Raw genomic sequence first — 21,891 nt, 5'->3', positions numbered from 1 at the left:
GAAAACCCTGTCCTCGGCACTGTATCGCCTGCTCTTTGTGGCGATGGGCTTACAGTCGGGGGTGAGGTTAGCAAACAGTGGTGGGGGTGGGAATCTGAGTGTGGAGAGGTTGCATCTGGTGCGCGGCGGGCAATTTGGAGGCTGCTGGCTGCGGACTGTGAGTGGGGGGAGGGGGCCACCGTACGCCAGCGTAACGCTTTTGAGGTGGCACTGGAAATCCAACCCCAGTAGGACGGCAGCGCAGAGGTCGGGCAGGACCAGGAATTTAATATTATTGAACACAGTCCCGTCTACTACTAGTGTCACCACGCAGTAGCCGCCAATGTCCGCTGACTGGGACTCGGAGGCCATAGAAATCCGCTGGTGCGTAGGCAGGACTGGGAGAGAGCAACGCCGCACCGTGTCGGGGTGGATGAAGCTCTCTGTGCTCCCGGAGTCAAAAAGGCAGTTTATTGCATGGCCGTTTACCTTAACGTCCATTTTGGACCGAGCTAGTTGGTGCGGTCTCGTTTGGTCCAGCGTAACAGAGGCCAGCGTAGGGGTCGGTGTGTCGCTGCGGGTATCAGATGGGGGGGGGGGGGGTTGGCGGTCTGCTGCGTCCCGGCTGGTGTCCAAGATGGCGGCGTCCATGATTCCCATGTGGCTGGAGTCGTCCAAGATGGCTGCTGCTGCGGTGGTTCGCACATGGCTGGGGAGGCCCAAGATGGCAGCCCGCACGGCCCACACGCGGCGCTGTTGGGGGCCCAAGATGGCGGCTCACATGGCCCACACGCGGCACTGCTGGCGTTCGGGGTGGCTTTGGCCTTGCAGACGCTGGCGTAGTGTCCCTTTTTCCCGCAGCCCGAGCAGGTCGCATTCTTCGCCGGGCAGCGCGCTCTGGGGTGTTTGGCCTGGCCACAGAAGTAGCATTTCTGGCCTCGGGATACTGCTGTCTGGCTTTGGGACACTGCTGCGGTAGTTGGGCCGTTGTTGGGCTGTGGCTGGGGTGGCACGGTGCTATGGGGCTGTCCTACCGTGTCCCAGGTTGTCGTTCCCCGCGGCGTCCACGGTGCAGAGGAGTAGGCTTCCATGCCCCGGTAGGCTGCGTCCAGCGTTGGTGCGATTTCGGAGGCTTTGTCGAGGGTGAGGTCACTCTGCTCCAGCAGTCGCTGTCGGGTGTAGTTGGACCTGTGGCCCGCTACGAAGGCATCCCGGATCAGTTCCTCCGTGTACTTAGCGGGCGTTACCACCTTACACCCACAGGCCCGGCCAAGCACGGACAGTGCTTGGAGGTATTCCTCAGTCGATTCCCCAGGTTGTTGCTTGCGACTCCCCAGAAGGTGCCTGGCGTATACTTCGTTCACAGGGTGCGTGTACTGGGTCTTGAGGAGCTGGAGGGCGGCTGTGTACGAGGTCGCGTCCCGGATGACTGAGTACACTCGGTGGTTCACCTTGGAGATCAGGACAGACAGTTTGTCCGCATCCATTACGACCGCAGTGGAGGCAGTCAGGAATGTCTCGAAGCACATGAGCCAGTGAGCAAACTTGGTGGAAGCGTCCGCTTCCCGACTGTCCAGGTCCAGGCATGCTAGTGTGAGGATCTTCTCCATTATAAAAAATTTAGTTAATAAAATTGATGCGCCATCAATTACTCAAAAGACTGAGGTTAAGCGAGTAACAACCAGGCTTTTATTAACTAAAGAATGAAGGTCTTGTCTCGAGTGGTCGACCCGTCCAGAATACTAAGGGACTGGGAGGTAGTCACTTATATACCTGAAATAGTGGGAGGAGTCAGCCGAGGCATGTCCAGACCTGTACCTAGTGGAATACACATACACATACAGACAGGTATAACAGTGGTTTACCACACCACAGTTCTGCAAGTTTAAGGTGGTCCTGCAATGCAGTATTATGTAGCTATGTCAATTTCAGCTCCCAACACGTGCTAGCCTCGCACTCCACCATTTCCCAAAAACATCAGATTCTTGGGAAGCTCGTTAGAGATGGAATTAGGTACCAACCAAACCACAACTCCTGCAGGAGTAAAATAAATTTGCACAACCGTCTTCCAGGAACAAACTAAACTAACAAGCATTATGGCGAAGCATTCAATAAAGTACTTGGTTTTCCTGAATACTTTGACAGAATTAATGAAGGAGTTAAATATCAAACATTGATCTTTGGTGTTCACTATAAACAAAAGTATTTGTATAAATAAAATTGAAATTGTGGATTAAAAGTCTCTGGTAAAATGATTAATGGTTATTATTCTTTATTGATAATGCATATTATAGCTAACTGCAGATACAGAAAATACAAAAATTGAGGATATTGCCCGATGATAAAATAAATAGAAAATTCAAATGTACTAGCAATATTTAAATATTCAAGCAAATCATTGAAAACATTTTTAAAAAAAACACTGCTGTTCTTTTTCTTAAATCTTTCTCTGAAATAGACTTAGCACTGTCCCAGAGGAATCCAGATAATGTGACCTGCAAGTTATAGATCAGGATTCCAATTCAAATTTCCAGAGTGCAGTGATCGACAGTGAAAGCAGAAAAGAAACAAAATTATTGCTTAGGTTCCACTTCATGACCTTTTCATTTCACTATTTCAAAACAAGATGGATTTCCTACAGCTACCTATTTTGGCAGGTATTACTTATTTCAATAAAAACAAATCCAGTTTCAATTGGTTGTTTAAAACAATGTACCCAAGAGATGAAGTATATTACCTTTAAAATGTCCTTCATTCTGGCATGCTCCGGACCACCACCTTATTGACACACTAGGTGCGTAAGAAACCCCAAAACAACAGTGCTACAAGAACCACTAATGTACTTCACTCCATGTTGAAAAAGGCATTTTTCTTTTGGTAAAAAATTAACTTCTCGGTTGAACCTCTGAACTTTAACCAGCAGTTCTTCATATATTAACTCAGACCAAGTCAGTGGTCATGAGAGTGTAAGGTTTACAGACTCAATGGAAAGGAGTTGATGTTGCCAACTGGTCTTCCATCTGTAACTAATTATTGTATTAACCCAGCCAGCATGAGTACGGTATGTTAAAATACACCATCTCACTTCAGCTGGTTAATTTATACTCACCATACACACTTCCACAATACGAATCACTTGATCATACCTAGTCTATGTGAAAGCAAACATAAATAATTGGGAAAGAAAACAACATTTTGAATGGTCTTGATTTTAACATGAGAAGATGTCAGAAAAGAGGAATAGGACAGGCAGAAAACAGACACACCCATAATTTGGTGGCATATATATTGTATACATCATTGTCAATTTAATAAATCAAAAAGATTAGACTTATGCTAGTAGGTAAATAAAAAACGCTTTCAAAAGCATGGCTGAGCACCAGATCAAAGAGCAACATGACCTCCATTCAGCCAAGTAAATGTCAAGCACTTACCCAAAAGGATGAGATAAAAATCAATGCGCAGGTTAACCTCGTCTGCAGCCATGTATCTTAGTGGCTATTTAGTGAAAAGGATAAGCAGACTCCTAAACCCTAGCCGCCTACCTTTTCTGTTATCTACTAGTTGAGGCACCTGCAGAGGTGTCAGAGAGTCCTCCCCCCACTGATAATTTCAGTGATTAAGTTTTCCTTTATTTAAAAAAGGAGAAAAAAAAATCTCCACTGCCAAATAAAGTGATCAAACCCTATCCTATTAGGACCCGGTTCTCCTCGATTTTCCTCTTTTCAGCCACCTGATTTCAGGTGCTTTTGAATTGCTGCAAGATGAAAGTGGAACGGGGAGGTGTTGCTCCAAAGCCTTACTCAAAAATCCTAGTGTAATTATCCTCCTGTTGAGCCGTCAGCAGCCCACAGTAGCTGCCATATGCAAATTATATTTAATACTCAACAAACCAGTGAAGTTCCCAGTGTCATTCTGGTCTGCCTCTCCAATTGAATGTCAGTATATGTAAAACAAAGTTGCTCACTGTTGCTAAGCAGCTGCCATCAGGTAGTTAAAGTTAACCATGTTGGGAATTATTTCCTGTAACTTTGCTGCTCAATACTCAGTGTTTTTTGTGCCTTTTCCAATTGAAAGTTAATGCAGGGTTTAGCATGGTTTCCTTTGCCATCTGGTTTCCTTGTTAGCACCTTTACATATTCAGCCCAGGACACAATGGTGCTTGTATAGGGAATTCCCCATGTCCATGTTATGAAGGGGAAGAGAAAGAATGCATCTAGAACAGGTTCATCAGGCCACCACACACCCACATCCAGTGAGCAAGGAACTCCTATCTCCACCTCAGCAATGAGTTACATTGCACTAGGGAGAGTATACAGGAATTGCGTCACATTCACGTCTTGGACCTGGGGCCAACTTCCACATTCTACAAGCCTCAACTTTTATGCCACAATGTCATTTAAGCCTTTATCAGAGGACATTTGCCAGATCAACCAACCAATCAGCTGTACAATGCTGCATTAAACAATTAATTGATGCACTGTTTGTTTGGCTAGTTCATAACCATCCCTCAAAACATTGTTCATCAGCATGAGAGGACTGTTGATTGAGATTTAAGAGTGACAGAATTTCCCCAAGTACAAGGACTCATTAACTGCACCCACATTCCAAAATGCCATCAGTTTACTGAACAGGAAAGGATTTCACTCAATGCTCAGCTAGTTCATGATCAACACGCAACATGTGATTTCTTGCTATCTGGATAGCTGCCATGGATTCCTTCATATTCTAGGCCCACTGCAGGAGGAGGCTGCACTGGGAAACCCTTTGCCAGCTGCAAGACAGAGGTCATCACCGAAATTTGCCACCCGCTACAGCCACAACTCCAATCTCACAGCAAGGCAAGGGCCGCATTGCCTGTGGCTGTCAAGGTGACTGTGGCTCTGAATGGGTGTGTGTCTGGCTCCTGCCAAGCTGCTGCTGGTGATAAGCTACATCTCAGTTTGCAGTGCACTGCTGCACAAGGGATGTCATTGAGGCTCTCTATGCAAAGGAAGACCACTTCAGCTCCTTCCCTCTTGCCAGGGAGGAGCAAGTGGAGCGATCACGAGGGTTTGCAAGGACTGCAGGCCTCCCCATGGCGCAGGGTGCTATTGGCTGCATGCACATTGCTTTGTATGTGCCTCATATCAACTCTATGTACCTAAACTGGAAAAGGGATTCCACTCACTCAACGTGCAGCTGGTGTGTGACCAATGTTTCCTCTAATTTTATTTTTGGCACACGCGGCCCCTTTAACGAGCTGCACGGGCCTTTCAAAATTCCACTGGAAATTCCGCTGGTTTGCGATTTAAAAGCCAGCTCACCGGCTGCACGGGACCTTCAAAGCGCTGTGCGGCCCTGCAGCTTAAAGGGAACATTGCGTGTGACCACAGGCAATGCATCATGCAGGTCACTGCCCCCTTTCCTAGCAGCAATCACGGGCATTCATTCTGTGGCAGTCCTCTGTGCCAGCTGTATTTCAACTACCACAGCAAACCAAAGGGTGGCTACTGGGCAACAAGGGTTTATCTGCGGATGACATGGCTCATGACTCGCGTCCGCAACCCACGCACACAACAGGCATACAACCAGAGCTATGCTGCCACAAGAAATCTGAGCGCAGACCAGACCAGACCATTGGCATCCCAAAGCAACGATTCCACTGCCTGGACCGCTCTGGAGAAGCCCTGCAGTATTCAGCTGAGCAGATCAAGATTTGTCGTGGTATGCTGTACAACCTTGCCATCATGAGGGAACAGTCTTTACTACCACCTATCAGGCAAGAAGCAGAGGAGCAGGAGCAGGGGGAGGAGGAAGAAAGGAGGCTACAGTGTAGACAGCCCCTTTCTGCCCAGGTTCTAAATGAAGAAATAATTAGGGAGCAATACCAGTAACTTCAACCCCAATTCCCATTCACCAACAGTCCCGCACTCCTTACCATCCCGGTCTCTGACCATCACATCGGCCCCTTTCCCACAATGCAAACATAAAATATATATTCCAATCCAAATTTATAAATTAAATCATGCCATAGTGCATACAAAAAAAAATCACCCTTGTGCATTCCCTTAGTATCGCTTCTGTGTCTCTTTGCATGCCCCAGTGTTCCTACAATGTGCTTCCTAGTGGCTACAGCATGGCTGGTGGAAGGCTGTTGACCTCAGTGGAGAGGTCTGCAGATGGCCTTGGAGGACGACCGAGCAGCTCTGGGCCTAGAAGGCCCAGCTGCAGACTGCACCATATTGGCCTGGACTGTAGCAGTCTGGGATGGCTGGCTAACGGGCAACAGCATGGGCACTGGCGGAGTGGCAGCACAAATGTTGTCATTCTGAAGGGACAGCAGGTTCATACTTAATAGAACCACTACCACTCTCCCAGTGTAGTGCTTTAGAATTCCTAGTATACAGTTGGAGAGCAGATTGCCAGAGTGGTGTGATGCCCTGGAAGCTCCTTTGAACAGTGGTTTCCAGCAGTGTGCGCTTCCATGGCAGCAAGCGGAGATTGCATGACTCCAGTCTCAGCTTCCACTATGGCACCCAGACGTTGGGTGGGTGCTGCTTGTGCTGCAATGGAAGCCGAGACATCAGCCATCAGATGCTGCATGATGGTGGGTTCCAGTGTGCTGATGGATGTGACCACCATTCCATGCTCTGTGCAAAGCCCTGTGCCAAGTCAGTGCCGGACTCCTCTATGCTCCTCGACATTGAGCCCAAGCCTTCTGGAAGACTTCCCATTGCACCAAGCATTTGGGTGCGTGCACCCATCAGCCTTCTTCTGTAGCCTGACCCATCGAAGTCATCATCAGCGTCCTCTGCAGCAGGACTAGTGTGCAACCTCTCCCTCCGGTGAGCTGGCAGCTGGGCTCTCCTTTCCCCCTTTCCTGGCTACAGTGCACTTGTGCCCAGTGTCTCACCACATGCAGATCCCACCGCTATCCTATCCTCTAAATTATGCACAGTGTCAATATCCCAGCTGGTGGCTGAGACGGTGAGATCGCGTGATGGTGTGTCTACACCTTCACTGTCTTTGCTCTTCCTCCACTGACTGGGCAGGTTGCAGTTCTTGGGTATCTGAAAGGAAAAAGGGACAAGTGTACAGTTGTGGTGAAGGGAGAGGAGAAAGTAAGAAGTGCATGCTTACACCATCAGCAGCTTGCAAGTCATAAGAGATTGTGAGCCGAGGGAGAAGTGGGATGAGAGAAGGAGGATTAGGTAAGCGGATAACCTCATCTTCAATGGCTTCAGCCCCGCCGGTGGTCCTTCCCATAAAGGCCAACACCATCTCCTCCATGGAGGTTAGAACATGCAGATGCACCTCCCCACCCTCTCTGGTAAGTTCCTGCTGCCTCTGGTTGTGCTCCTGTGTCAGTGAATGTCGTACAATATGTTTAGGTGATGTGGCTGTCATGGTTGAATAGCTGCCAGCGTGTGCAAGCTGAGAGATGTGGGTTTCAGACTTGCAACAGTGTTAAGCATGAGGGTGAGGTGAAGCATATGGATGTTAGGTATGAGTACTGATTGATAGAGATTGTTAGTAGGTGAGAGTGTTGGGAATGTGGTGAATTAAGCAATGGCTGAGGCTAGTGGTGCATTTAAAGGTGAAATCACTGAACTTGACCACTCGTGAGAGATCATTAAATTCTTTCTGCACTGCATCCATGTTCTTGGAGCTATACTCCTGACTTTGCAACCATCTCTCGTCACTGCCTCTGATCAAGTGCCTGGAGGGCCTCCTGCCCCAGAGGATACATGACATCTCTCCTCCGTTCCACCTCTTCAATCAAGGACACCAGTGTAGTGTCCAAATACCTTGGTGCCCACACTCTCCCATTCCAGATTCACTTGGAGAGTGATTCCCAGCACCTATACCAGTCATAATGAACCTCCCCTTTAAGAGGCGCAGGCCAGCTTTAAGTAGTACGAGTTGACAGGCCATTCGCTCTGCATCTGAAAACCTAATTCTCTGCTGGCACAGAGTTGGGCTATTTGCCCAGCAATTGATTACAGAAATTTTATGGCTGGTGCGAACAGACACAGGGCCTGTCTGCATCGGTACAAGGGGATACCCGAAATGAGGAAAAAAAAATTTTATTAAAACTTTTAATGAGAAGCAATCCTAGTGTATGTTAAAGCTGCAGGTTTTTTTTTTTTTAAATAAAGTTTAAATTTCATAACTTTCTGCACAGTGCACCATATTTGTTTAGAAGTGGGAATTCTGAGTAATGAATTGGATTCCCACAATAAAAGCTAAATCTGTATGTATTTTAAAGGCTGTAGTAATGAAGTAATGTAATAATTTAAATGAAAGAAAGACAATCTGTGTTCTGATTGGAGGACCAGGCCCACGTGATCCCAGGTACACTTCCGCACAGACTGTGCCCCTGGGATCCGTGGGCCAATACGCTGCCCTCCTACTCACAGCGTCAGTGCACAAGTTTACGCAGGAGGACCACCATCAGGCGGTTGTGTATTCTTTTCGCAGGTCGGCAGTGTACCCCGGAGGTACGATGCCAACCGCAATTTTTGGCCCATTAAATTTGACAGTCAACAAGCTGAACACAGGAAATTTCCACATACCTGTTGGCAATTGAATGGTTAATTAAAGCGATGGTTTACTAATGTCCTCAGAGTTACATCATTCATTAAAGTACTCATTTGTCCACCTTTACACAACCTGTTGTTTTGGTCTGTTACACTTCATTGAGCAGATGCTCCACAGCAGCATTCCCACACAACAGGCTGTCTCTGAACTCAAGCTGTACTGGTATTTCTGGATTTTTTAATTAATATTTCCCTGATGTAATGTCAATATTGGGCCAGATTTTGCATTAAATAACAGTGAGGCTAACAGCGCTTACGGTTATTAATTTGTAAATCGTACAATAACTTTCAGCGACCGCACACGTGCAGTTAAATTTTGTTAATCATGAAATTACTATCTTGGTTGCCCTGCTCCTCCAGAAGCTGCGTGCTAACAGTATTTCACGGAGAGACTCATCATTAAAATACATGGAACGACGTGAGGTTGATATACTTACCAGATACATGCACACTAAAACTTGTCAAAAAAGTTAGGGCTTGTCTATGCCAGTGTAAGTACTTTTTTTTTTAATGGCAGTGATAAGTCTTAATTACTGTCAAACAACCTCTCTGGAACTGAAAATTAATTTTAACAAGTGGAGTCTCATTCCATCAGATTTAATTATCTCTCGCAATCCAATCTGTCTTTCCCTCTTTTATTTTGCTTTCTGTACCCAATGTGACATTGAATTAAATATTCTAAATGACACTTCCCATTTCAGACTCTGCGCCGCTCATCAATGATTCTTCCATTTGATTGGTTCAGGAGATACACAGTTGCTTGGCCTGTTCACAGGTCCCAGATGCTCTGTAGAGGGCGTTGCACTTTTTGGCTCTCTAATTTACAGCAAGTTCCAGTGCAAAATCCCATAGAAATTCTATGGGCAAGTGCAATAAACGAATGGCGCCGTCTGTTCACCGCTGACCACAAAATATATAGCCCATTGTTCCATGGGCTGTGATTTCTCCTTTCTCTTTAAAAACTGTTGCAAATAAATGTTTGACCAGGTGATCACTAATCGGAGTCCCGATTGTGTCTGCTCTCTCTGTAATGTTGGTAACCATGCAGCAAGCAGTTTCCTCTGGACACATTCCTCCTCTGTGGATGTACAGCTTCGAAGTTTTTGGTATTTTTTGTTCCGAACAATCAATCAATCAGTGGGGGCTAAATTAGATAGCCCCCAAAAACGGGTGAAAATATCTCGTTTAGACCGCGTCAGTCGATTCCGAAGCAGGCAGGACATAAACTTCGTGCTGCCTGCTAATTTCAATGATAGTAGCGTGCAGCCTAGTGCTCACTGCGCTGTGTGGCTGTACATCTCAGCAGGGGCCCCAAGTTCATGCGAGGCGATCACGACTTAAAGCCAGCCTGCACCTCTTCAAGGGGAAGTGCATTCTGGCTGGAGCAGGTGCTGGGGAAGACATTCTGAGCAGGAAGACGACGTACTAAAAAGGCACAACAGGGGAGAGAGTGGTTTTCAAGATTCTGACTCAGCAATGGAGGCCTTGGTGCAGGCACTGGACAGGAAGAAAGGTGTCCTCTATCCATAGGGGGCCAGGGGGTCCTCCAGACAAACCGAGAAGGAAATTGGAGCAGATAGCGGTCATGGTCAATGCCAGCAGTGTAGCCCAGAGGACCTGCATGCAGTGCTGTAAGAAATTTAATGACCTCACAAGAGTGGTATGGGTCAGTGAATTAATCTTCAAATGCCATGTCCTTACAACTCAACCACTAGGCTCAGATACTGCTCAATTCACCACCCTCCCTTCACTCACCTACCAACAATCTCCATCAATCACGACTCATACCTTCACCTCACCCTTATACACTTAGCACTGCTGCAAGCCACATCGTGCACACACTGCCAGCTATTCAACCATCAGGCACATCACCCAAACACATTGCACCACATGCACTGACACACTTCCCTCTCTCTTGCAGGACAAGGTGGATACAAACTACTGCACCCATGTCTGGGAACAACTGGTCTGAGTAGAAGCCTTGAAGTAACCGGCTACACCACTCCCTGGAGACTTCAGCAACTTCAACTAAGACATCAAACCACCAAAAACTCAGCAACTAACCTAAAGCAGTTGATGATCCCTTTAAATAGCACTGGTAGGGCATCCTTCCTGCTGTTGAATGCATATTCAGCTGTGTGTCTTTAAGGGAGGGCATTAGCTGGAATGTTGGAGGGTGAAAATGGCAATGCAGGCGCCAAATCAGCAGAACACACTGACGTCACGATCTGGCTACTCTGCGTACTTCTGGCGCACACTCCCAACACCCATGCTAATGACCTCACCAAAATGCTGTCTGGCACAGCACGCACCAGAAGTGCACGCATGGTGCGGACACCATACGGCACCCGTAGCGCCAAAAAAGAGGCGCTACGGAGACCAATTTCGCGGCAAGTCTCTTGCAACTGTTGTCAAGTTACTTGAGATAGAAAGTGTGGTAAACCACCGTTAACCTGTACATGCCTGTGTGGTAAACCACTGTTAACCCTGTACAAGTCCAGGCATGTCTCAGCCCCTGGCTCCACCCCTAAGCCCGGGTATAAAGGTGACTCACCACCCTTCCCCCGAGAGCTCTTAGGATGGATTCACTAGCAGAGGCATGCTCTAGTTCTTAGTCAATAAAAGCCTACTTCATTTAAGTCCATCTCGTAGTCTTTGGTATTGTTGATAGCGCATCAATTTTATTGACTAATTTTCAACATGGAGCAAATCTTGAAGCCGGAACGTTTAGACCTGGATCCTCAAGCAGCAGATGCAGCCAATAACTTTGAACACTGGCTGAGCTGTTTCGAAGCCTTCCTGGAGGCCTCCAGCACTACTGTCACTACAGATGACGCGAAACGGCTTGTCTTGAACTCACAGGTGAGCCACCGAGTCTACTCGATCATCTGAGACGGCACTACTTACGCGGCCGCCATCGCGACGCTAAAGGAACAATACGTGAGGCCCGTTAACGAGGTCTACGCCAGACACCTCCTGGCTACCCGAAAACAGCGCCCCGGGGAATCGGGCGCTGAATATTTACTGACACTGAGAGTCCTCGGCCGGGACTGTAATTGCAAAGCGGTGACGGCCAAGGAATGCACGGAAGACCTGATCCGAGACGCCTACGTAGCCGGCATCAGGTCCAACTATACTCGGCAGAGGCTGCTGGAACAGAGGGGGCTCGACCTGCAGAAGACGGTGGCCCTCGCTAACTCGTTAGACGTGGCCCTCCAGAACATGGACGCCTACCCCCCTGACCGGATGGCCACGTGGATGCCACGGGAGCAGCCATCTTGGGACCCGGTAAGGCCACAAGCCGCCAGTAGCCCAACTACAGCTGCAATGACCAGAGGCCAGAAATGCTACTTCTGCGGCCAGGCCAAGCACCCCAGACAGCAATGCCCAGCAAAGGACGCGACCTGCTCCAAATGCGGCAAGAAAGGCCACTACGCGAGAGTGTGCAAGGTGAAATCGACCCCCAATTCCAGCAGCGCCGTGTGTGAACCGTACAGGCCGCCATTTTGGACCCCACCAGCTGAGGGGGAGCCGCCATCTTGGACACCATCTCGGGACCAGGCCCTCGGTGCGGGCGAATACTACAGCGACCCACCGACCTCGACGATGGCCTCCATCACCCTGGACCAATCTAGGCCCCATCAACTAGCCAGGTCCATGATGAACGTAAAGGTAAATGGCCATGCCACAAATTGCCTTTTCGACTGCGGAAGCACGGAGAGCTTCATCCACCCCGACACGGTGCGACGCTACTCCCTATCGGTTATGCGCACACGCCACCAGGTCTTTATGGCCTCAAAGCCCATACGGCGGACGTCGGCGGCTACTGTGTAGCGACTCTGACAGTGAACGGTGTGGAGTACAGAGAGTTTAAATTCCTCATCCTGCCACAGCTCTGCGCTCCCGTACTGCTAGGATTAGACTTCCAGTGCCATCTGGAGAGCGTCACGATGGCATATGGCGGGCCCCTGCCCCCACTTACAGTCTGCAGCCAGCAGAATTTAAACATGGCGCCGCACAAAGTATGCAGCCTGTCCACCTTGAAGGTCAAACCCCCCCCGTTGTTCGCTAACCTCGCCAAAGACTGCAAGCCAATTGCTACTAAAAGCAGGCGGTACAGTGCCGGGGATAGGAGCTTTATTAAATCAGAAGTACAAAGACTCCTGAGGGAAGGGATTATCGAGGGCAGCACCAGCCCATGGCGAGCCCAAGTGGTGGTAGTAAAGACCGGCGAAAAACAGCGCCTGGTTATTGATTACAGCCAGACGATCAATCGATCCACGCAATTAGACGCATACCCACTTCCCCGCATATCTGACATGGTCAACCAGATAGCATAATACCGGGTATTCTCGACGATTGATCTGAAGTCGGCATACCATCAGCTCCCCATCAGGCCTGAGGACCGCCAGTACACGGCCTTCGAGGCTGACGGTCGCCTCTACCACTTCCTCCGAGCCCCCTTCGGCGTCACCAACGGGGTCTCGGTCTTCCAAAGGGAGATGGACCGGATGGTTGACCAGAACGCGCTGCAGGCCACCTTCCCCTATCTAGACAACGTCACCATCTGCGGCCATGACCGGCAGGACCACGACGCCAACCTAGAAAAATTCCTCCGTACGGCCCAACGGCTGAATCTGACATACAACAGAGAAAAATGTATGTTCCGCACCGCACGCCTCGCTGTTCTTGGCTGCGTGGTGGAAAACGGAGTCATCGGCCCCGACCCCGACCGAATGTGCCCCCTCCTGGAACTACCCCCCCCCCCACTGCCTAAAAGCCCTGAAGAGATGCCTAGGATTCTTCTCTTACTACGCCCAGTGGGTGCCAAACTATGCGGACAAAGCCCGGCCCCTCATCAAGTCAACCTCCTTCCCCCTGACGGCAGAGGCCCGTGCGGCCTTCACCCTCATAAAAGAGGACATTGCGAAGGCCACAATGCACGCAGTGGATGAGTCCATCCCTTTCCAAGTGGAGAGCGATGCATCCGACTTCGCCCTAGCCGCAACCCTTAACCAGGCGGGGAGACCCGTGGCCTTCTTTTCACGGACCCTCCAGGGCCCCGAAATTCGACACTCCTCAGTCGAGAAGGAGGCCCAGGCGATAGTGGAGGCTGTACGGCACTGGAGACATTACCTGGCCGGTAAACATTTCACCCTGCTCACTGACCAACGGTCAGTAGCATTCATGTTTAACAACAGACAAAGGGGGAAAATCAAAAATGATAAGATATTGCGGTGGAGGATCGAGTTATCCACCTACAACTACGATATCTTATACCGGCCCGGGAAACTTAATGAGCCCCCAGACGCCCTATCCTGTGGGACATGTGCCAACGCACAAGTCGATAGGCTACGGACCCTCCACAATGATCTCTGCCACCCAGGGGTCACCAGGTTCTTCCACTTTATTAAAGCTCGCAACCTGCCTTACTCCATCGAGGAGGTCAGGACCATGACCAGGAACTGCCAGGTCTGCGCCGAATGCAAACCGCATTTTTATAGGCCAGACAGGGCACACCTGATTAAAGCCTTCGAACGTCTCAGCGTCGATTTCAAGGGGCCCCTTCCCTCCTCTGACCGCAACACGTACTTCCTCAATATTATTGACGAGTACTCCCGTTTCCCCTTCGCCATCCCCTGCCCGGACATGACCAGCGCCACAGTCATCAGGTGCCTCCACGACCTGTTCGCCATATTTGGCTTCCCCAATTACATCCACAGCGACAGGGGCTCGTCATTCATGAGCGACGAGCTGCGCCAGTACCTGCTCGAGAAGGGCATAGCCACGAGCAGGACTACCAGCTACAACCCCCGGGGTAACGGACAGGTAGAGAGGGAGAACGCAACGGTGTGGAAGACCGCCATGCTCGCCCTAAAATCCAAGGGCCTCCCAATCTTCCGCTGGCAAAATGTCCTCCCCGATGCGCTCCATTCCATACGATCACTGCTCTGTACTGCCACAAATGCCACCCCTCACGAGAAGATGTTCGTCTTCCCCAGGAAATCCACCTCGGGGACATCACTACCGCCATGGCTGACGTCTCCGGGACCCATCCTGCTCAGGAAACACGTGAGGAGCCATAAGATGGACCCCCTGGTCGAAAAGGTTCACCGCCTCCACGCCAACCCACAGTATGTCTACGTGGCGTATCCTGACGGGCGGGAGGACACAGTCTCAATTCGAGACCTCGCACCCTCAGGTACCACCCGAAACACCATCGATCACCATCCACTACCTCCACCCACCACCACTACCCACGATGCACCACCGGGGTGTCTACCACGAACTGACGACATGCCGGTGCCATCCCTACCCCGAGAGGACGACACGCCAGTGCTCCGTCCCACGCGAGAAGCGGCCGCGGGCAAAGAACCTCCGCAACCGGCACCACGAAGATCATTACGGCAGACAAGACCCCCGGAGAGACTTTCGTATACGACCTTTTGAAACACTTCACCCCGCCGGACTCTTTTTTTAAACGAGGGGTGAATGTGGTAAACCACTGTTAACCTGTACATGCCTGTGTGGTAAACCACTGTTAACCCTGTACAAGTCCAGGCATGTCTCAGCCCCTGGCTCCACCCCTAAGCCCGGGTATAAAGGTGACTCACCACCCTTCCCCCGAGAGCTCTTAGGATGGATTCACTAGCAGAGGCATGCTCTAGTTCTTAGTCAATAAAAGCCTACTTCATTTAAGTCCATCTCGTAGTCTTTGGTATTGTTGATAGCGCATCAGAAAGCAAACTACCCGATCCTCACCAATTACCTCATGCTGGCAAGACATCCATTTATAAATTCCTCTGCCAAGTGTTATGTTCCGGTGAAGCAAAACAAGGCGTAATTATTCACATATATCTCATTATTTACTCATTAGAAAACTGAAGATTTGAGCAGTAACATGCCATCTTTATAATTGTATGTGACTCAGGAATTCTAGTTACAGGGATTGCTAGTACCGCCACTTTTCTTTTTATATAGCTGTGAAAAGGCTACCCTATTAAAATAAAACATTCCAAGTTCTTCATCGCTGACCCAACCAGCTACAATGCAGCTCAAAACAACAAGGATGTGCATTAGGGATTATTCTGAAATGCAACATTACTACAAATGTTTTTGATGATGGGAAAAAAGCAAGACCTCACATGGCTTTCATAAAATGATTTCAAGATAGGACCCGCCACCATGAGCTTCTCAGCAAATTTTGCATGACTTCCAGATGCATGAATGGCACGAATATTAGTTTGTATATTTCTGTAGTATATAGGTGGTCTGACAAATCACAGTACAAATTCTAATGATGAACAGCAAGATGACTAAATTTACCATGAGTAAAACTGCACTGGCCCTGCCACCCATGAAAGGTAGTCTCCAATTTAAGTGTTAATATATTTTACAAGGTAGGTAATTGATCCACGAGGCTAGTCTAACCATAGCCCTCAAGGCAAAATAATCAAGCAGCATGAAAATTAAAGCGTCAGAACTTTTTTTTAAAAATCCACCCAGTAAAATGTCATCACCAGTCAAAATATTATACACCCATGGTTTCCTGCTTGATGTGGCAGGATTTACATTTACTGAGTTTTAAGTCTTTTTAATGCAGGTTTCAAGCAGCTGGAAAAGGACCAGAGGAGACAGTGAATTTGAATTGTTAGCAAATATTTAACACATGGGGCAGTTGATGTAAAAACAGGTTAGCATCATAGAAGTGTCTCTGTATCATTTGCATGGATGCCTGTTGCCAAAAAGAGGGATTTCTGTATTTTCTTTTCTCCCCCCCCCCCCACCCAAACAGTTTGGCAACAGTTATAGTTAAAATGCAACCAATTTTTCACCAGATTTCAAAAGGACAATGTCACAGTTCAGGATTCCCTGCCCCTTTTTTTGAAAAAAACCTGAAAGGACTGGGAAGCGAGTTGTGTTAGATATGTTTTTAGCAAAATGCTGGCATGTTCTATTTTTTGTAATAGTATACGAACAAAAGTAATACTGATTAAATCTCATCATATTCAGCATTTTGTATATTTCACCAAATGTGGAATAAAACAATTTACAGATCAAACCAAACATCATCTTGCCTAGTGTTAACTCAGTCTGCCTTCAGAGAGATTGAACGAGTACACATGTGTAAGGCAAGGAAATCTGGTCTGGAACACACGATGGTTTCATCGTTACACTCCTGTGTCCTGCTATGGTACAAAGTAGACACAGGGCAGTAAAAAGTACTTAAGGGATCAACTGACACCACTGTACCCGAGAAAATATCTACAGGAGTCACAAATCCATAAAAGGAAAAGTGTTCATAGCAATTGAGTCCACTCTGCAGTCTTGTGTCACATGCAGCCCAGGCAACAGAGACATTTGTATTTATATTTATGTGCCACTTTGTCTGGCTTTATATTTATGGGCCTGGAGGTCTGGCAAGGGCAATTTTTGGAACTGGTAACTCATCTGGTGGATGTCCCAAATCAGAACGCCAAAATCGGTTAGCAATTTAATTCTGCAAATTAACAGAACTTAAACCTGTGGAGCCTTTGTCTCCCTGCTATGTATCTATGCTTCCCCAAAGACAACAGCTTAGATACTTCTGGTCTATATTATTAATATTCTTGTCAGTAAAATCACCCATCTCCACCCCTGCCTCAGCTTATCCGTTACAGGATCCCTCATCCATGGTTTTGTTGCCTCCAAACTCAACTATTCCAATGGTCTCCTGGCCCATCTTCCACCCTCCATAAACTTGAGCGGATCCAAAACTCTGCTGCCCATAACCCGACTTGCACCAAGTCCCGTTCCCCCATCACTCCCGTGCTCGTTGATCAACATTGGCTCCCGGTCCACCAACACCTGGGTTTTAAAATTCTCATCCTTATGTTCAAATCGCTCCATGGCCTCTCCCCTCACCATCTGTAATCTCCCAACAACCTTTCAAGAACTCTGCATTCCTTCAACTCTGTGCATCCCTCACTCCCTTCTCCATCATCGGGAGCTGTGCCTTCAACCATTTAGACCCAAAGCTCTGGAACTTCCTCCCTAAACCTCTACCACTCTCTCTTTCGCTCCTGCTTTAAGACTCTCCATAAAACCTACCTCTTTAACCAAGAGTTTAGTCATATCTTTGGCTCTGTCAATTTTTGTCTGATTATGCTATGGTGAAGCACCTTGGGACCTTTTCCTATGTTAAAAGGTGCTATATAAATGCAAGTTGTTGTTGTACAAGGCCAGGTTGATGGATTGGAAATTTAATCCAAGTTGCTATTGGTTGGGGAATCAGTGATGAGGAATCATCAATTTAAAATTGTCAGTAAGACACAGGGTTGTTAGATCATGGAATATTTGAGGCAGAGGCCATTGCATTTTTTTTTAAAGTAAGAATAGATAAACAACTATGGGGAATGAGCAGGGCAGTGGCATTAGCTTTGGACTGCTCCAGCAAAGAGCCAGCACATACACAATGGGGCAATTTTAACCCAACCCGTCCATCAGGAACCTGACAAGATCAGGTGCAATGCTGATTTTACACCTCGCCCAGTTTTACTCTCCATTCAAGTAATGAATCACATGGGTTTCCCACCTGCCAAGCTAGGTTAAAATGATCCCCTCTGGGTCAAATGGCATCCTTCTGTGATATAACTTCTATGGTCCAAGTGAAGCTAATGCACAACTTGCACATAATGACTCGTAGGAACATTTACAAGGCTGCTGATTCTAGATCACAGGAAATTCAGTCAGATTCCGAAATCCCAATTTGTGCCAAGATTACAAACCAAAAAACTAGTGTTAATCCAAACATTATTTTGCTGTATACATGGCTACTTCAGGTCTTCATCTTCTTAGGAAGGCAATAATTCTTTAAATATCTCTTGCAAAAAAACATTTCAATATAAAACATCAAAACTTGTTAATCTTCTCTTAGGCAGTCCCTCAGAACCAAGGATGATTTGCTTCCACACTAAAAATCAGGTGACTGATGAGTCCAATGCGGGACCTACAGTCTGTGTCACAGGTGGGGTGCTTGGGTTGACGTGCGCTCCCTCCGCTGTTTGCACTTGGCTTCCGCTTGCTCCCGGCGAAGAGACGAGGTGTTCGGCGCCTTCCCGCATGCTTCTCCTCCACTTTGTGCGGTCTTGGGCCAGGGATTCCCAGGTGTTGGTGGGGATTGTTGTGTATGTCCCTTTAAGGGAATAACTGGTCTTAGACTGCAGTACCGGCAGTGACCACCCCTGTATAAAAGGCACTAGCAGGCTTCTGTAGTTTCAGTTTCAAGCTGCCTCGTGTTCAGTAAAGTACCTGTTAAACTGTTCTCCCGAAGTCCGTGTATTATTGAGGCGCAGAATTTACAGTGGCGACGAGTAAGTTCGAACTCACCTGCAGTGTGGCATCATCTCACGGGGATCTCGCCTGAAAGGAAGGTCCTGGAAGGTCGTAGTCTGAGCAACAGGCGTCGACCAAGGGCAACCGCCCAAAGAATCCATCGGTGTTTGGAGAATTGCGGGAGAGACTGTGGTTCCAGCGAATCGTGCTGGTAGCAGGTAGCGCGCTGACCCTTCCGGACTGCGGCGGGCTCAAGCTCGATCGAGCGGCTCTACAAATCGGGCCGCGCAGCGTCGCCGGGAAAAGAAAACAAGAGAGAGAGGGTGGAGCGCACAGGGCGCGGTCGGTGCTCGAGAACAGGACAGCGGAGAGAAACTAAACGGGGGGGGGGGGAAGGAAAGCGAGACATGCCGAAGCCGCGGGTCGCCGCCATTACCCCGTAGAATGCTAGGAGCAGCGTGGCAGTAAGGGGGAGAAGCAAAAGCACGGGGAGCTGTGGAAATGCAACAGAAACCACAAGAATACAGCGCTAACGAAATGGCGTATGGAGCCAAAAAGTGCTATTGCTGCGGCAGAACAACCCATGAGCAGAAGGACTGCTGGGTTAAAGACAAAATATGCAGGCAATGCGGGAAAATGGGACATATAGCAAGAGTCTGCAGGTCGGGAAAGAAGACCAACACGACAAGAACTACTAAGGAACAGTACAGGAAAGTAAAGAAACTGACAGATAGTAGTTCAGAAGATCAGGAGTGTGATAAGGACTCCGGGAGCAGGCGACTAAGTTGTTTAAAGTTACACAACGTGATCGCAAAAGAAGATCACCGAACCATTTGGGTCACCCTCATGATAGCAGGGTCCCCAGTGAAGATGGAATTGGACACAGGATCAGCCCTAACTGTCATGAATCGACGAGACTATGAGCGGCTTTTCTCACACATACCCTTAAAGGACACGTCCATTGTATTGAAGACATACACGGGGCAAAAGGTCTACCCCAGAGGAAAAATAAGGGTGCCAGTTGAATATAACGGAAAGGAAACACAGAAACTATACATGTATATACTAAGAGATGGAGGACCACCATTATTGGGATGTGAATGGATCCGAAGACTACAATTGGATTGGCATTCCATTCTGGCACTAACTGACTGACAAAAAAGATGATGACGTCGCACCTGGACATCTGTCACAAATTCTATCTGACGCGGAAGAGGTGTCCCAACAAGGACTTGGGACTCTAAAAGGAGTAAAGGCAACCATAAAGATTGAGGATAACGCAACCCCAAAATTTTTCAAGGCCAGACCGGTGCCATACGTGATACGCCCAGCTGTGGAAGCTGAACTGGAGAGTCTGGAGCGTTCGGGGGTGCCGTCTAAGGTGGACTGGAGCGAGTGGGCGACACCCGTCGTTCCTGTAATGAAGAAAGCATTGAGCAGCACGCCTGGGGAGCCAAGGAAGGTTCGCATCTGTGGGGACTTCAAGGTGACTGTGAACCCAGTCCTGCACACAGTACAGTATCCGCTTCTGCGGATAGAAGATATTTTCGCCTCGCTATCTGGAGGGAAACGTTTTACAAAGATTGACCTGGCTCAAGCGTATCTACAAATGGAGGTGGAAGAAGCATCTAGGAAATACCTCACGATAAACACTCACAAAGGCCTTTACTAGTACAATCGACTGGTATTTGGGGTAGCATCGGCCCCGGCTATGTGGCAGAGGGCAATGGAACAAGTCCTGCAAGGGATCCCGGGGGCCCAGTGTTATTTGGACAACATCCTGGTTATGGGCGAAAATGACAATGAACACCTTGCGAACCTGGATCAGGTGCTCACGAGATTGCAGGAATATGGGCTATGAGCCAACCGCCCCAAATGCGAGTTCTTCAGGAGACAAATCTCGTATTGTGGCCACATGATTGATGAGGAAGGGTTGCATAAGTCGCCGGACAAGATTGAGGCTGTAGTCAAGGCTCCAGCACCAGAAAATGTGTCGCAACTGAGGTCGTTCCTCGGGTTGGTGAACTACTACCATAAGTTCTTGCCGAATTTATCTACAATTCTGCACCCACTGAACGCCCTCCTTCAAACTGGTGTAACATGGAAATGGAGTGATGAGTGTAAGCATGCCTTTCAGGAATGTAAATGCCAAATCACTTCAAAAGAAGTATTGGCCCACTACAACCCAACACTACCGATTCGGTTGGCATGTGATGCGTCACCTTACGGCATTGGAGCGGTGCTGTCACACAAATTCCGTGACGGTTCAGAGAGGCCAATAGCCTTTGCATCGCGCTCGCTAACCTCAGCCGAGCGTAACTACGCCCAGGTTGACAGCCTGGTGTGGGGGTTGAAGAAGTTCAATCACTATCTGCACGGGCAGAAATTCACCCTACTGACTGATCATCAACCCCTGGTCTCAATTTTTAACCCAAAGAAGGGCGTTCCGGTGATGACGGCGCAACGGCTGCAAAGATGGTCACTTTTTCTAGGGGCACATCAGTATGGCATAGAGTACCCTGTGGAGATATTCCATGCGACTATAGTCGAATGTTTGCCTGTTACAAACGCAAGTATTGAGAAGGAAACCCGAAATGACCAGACACTCTCTCGGGTCTATGATTTGACGGTGAAGGGATGGCCAGCATATGCCGACTCACTGTTGCCAGCATTCTCGCCAAGGAGGGAACAGCTGTCAGTGTGCCGGGGAACCTTGATGTGTGGATCCCGAGTGGTAATTCCACCCAAGTTGAGAGATAGAGTGCTCAATGAGCTTCACGAGGGTCATCTGGGAGGGGTAAAAATGAAGAGCCTAGCCAGGGCGTTTGTGTGGTGGCCGGGAATCGATAAAGAAATTGAGGATATGACCAAGAGATGCACAGGATGCCAGAAGGTCCAAAACGCTCCACCACACGCCCCGTGACATCCATGGGAGTGGCCCACATCTCCATGGCAACGGGTACACATTGATTTCGCTGGTCCATTTATGGACTCAATGTTTCTAATCGCTGTGGAC

General features: G+C 48.4%; 1 protein-coding gene across 4 annotated transcripts in view; it reads right to left on the bottom strand.

Moving 5' to 3' along the window:
* slc23a1 (solute carrier family 23 member 1) overlaps positions 1-21,891 on the bottom strand; it is a 157,904-nt gene that overhangs the window by 97,508 nt on the left and 38,505 nt on the right. The window contains exon 1 of one of the 4 annotated variants that reach the window (XM_085995251.1): positions 2,717-2,825. The exons of the other annotated variants lie outside the window; for them this stretch is intronic. Coding sequence (XP_085851377.1) covers positions 2,717-2,734 — 18 coding nt within the window. The 5' untranslated portion in view covers positions 2,735-2,825. Of the gene's footprint in view, positions 1-2,716; positions 2,826-21,891 lie in introns of those variants that run through there. 4 annotated transcript variants of the gene reach the window in all.

Source organism: Somniosus microcephalus, chromosome 8, assembly GCF_052327205.1.
Source record: "Somniosus microcephalus isolate GS21.2 chromosome 8, FLI_Smic_1.0, whole genome shotgun sequence".
NCBI lineage: Eukaryota > Metazoa > Chordata > Chondrichthyes > Squaliformes > Somniosidae > Somniosus > Somniosus microcephalus.
The sequence above is the reverse complement of the archived record's forward strand: the minus strand, read 5'-3'. Positions and strand labels throughout refer to the sequence as shown.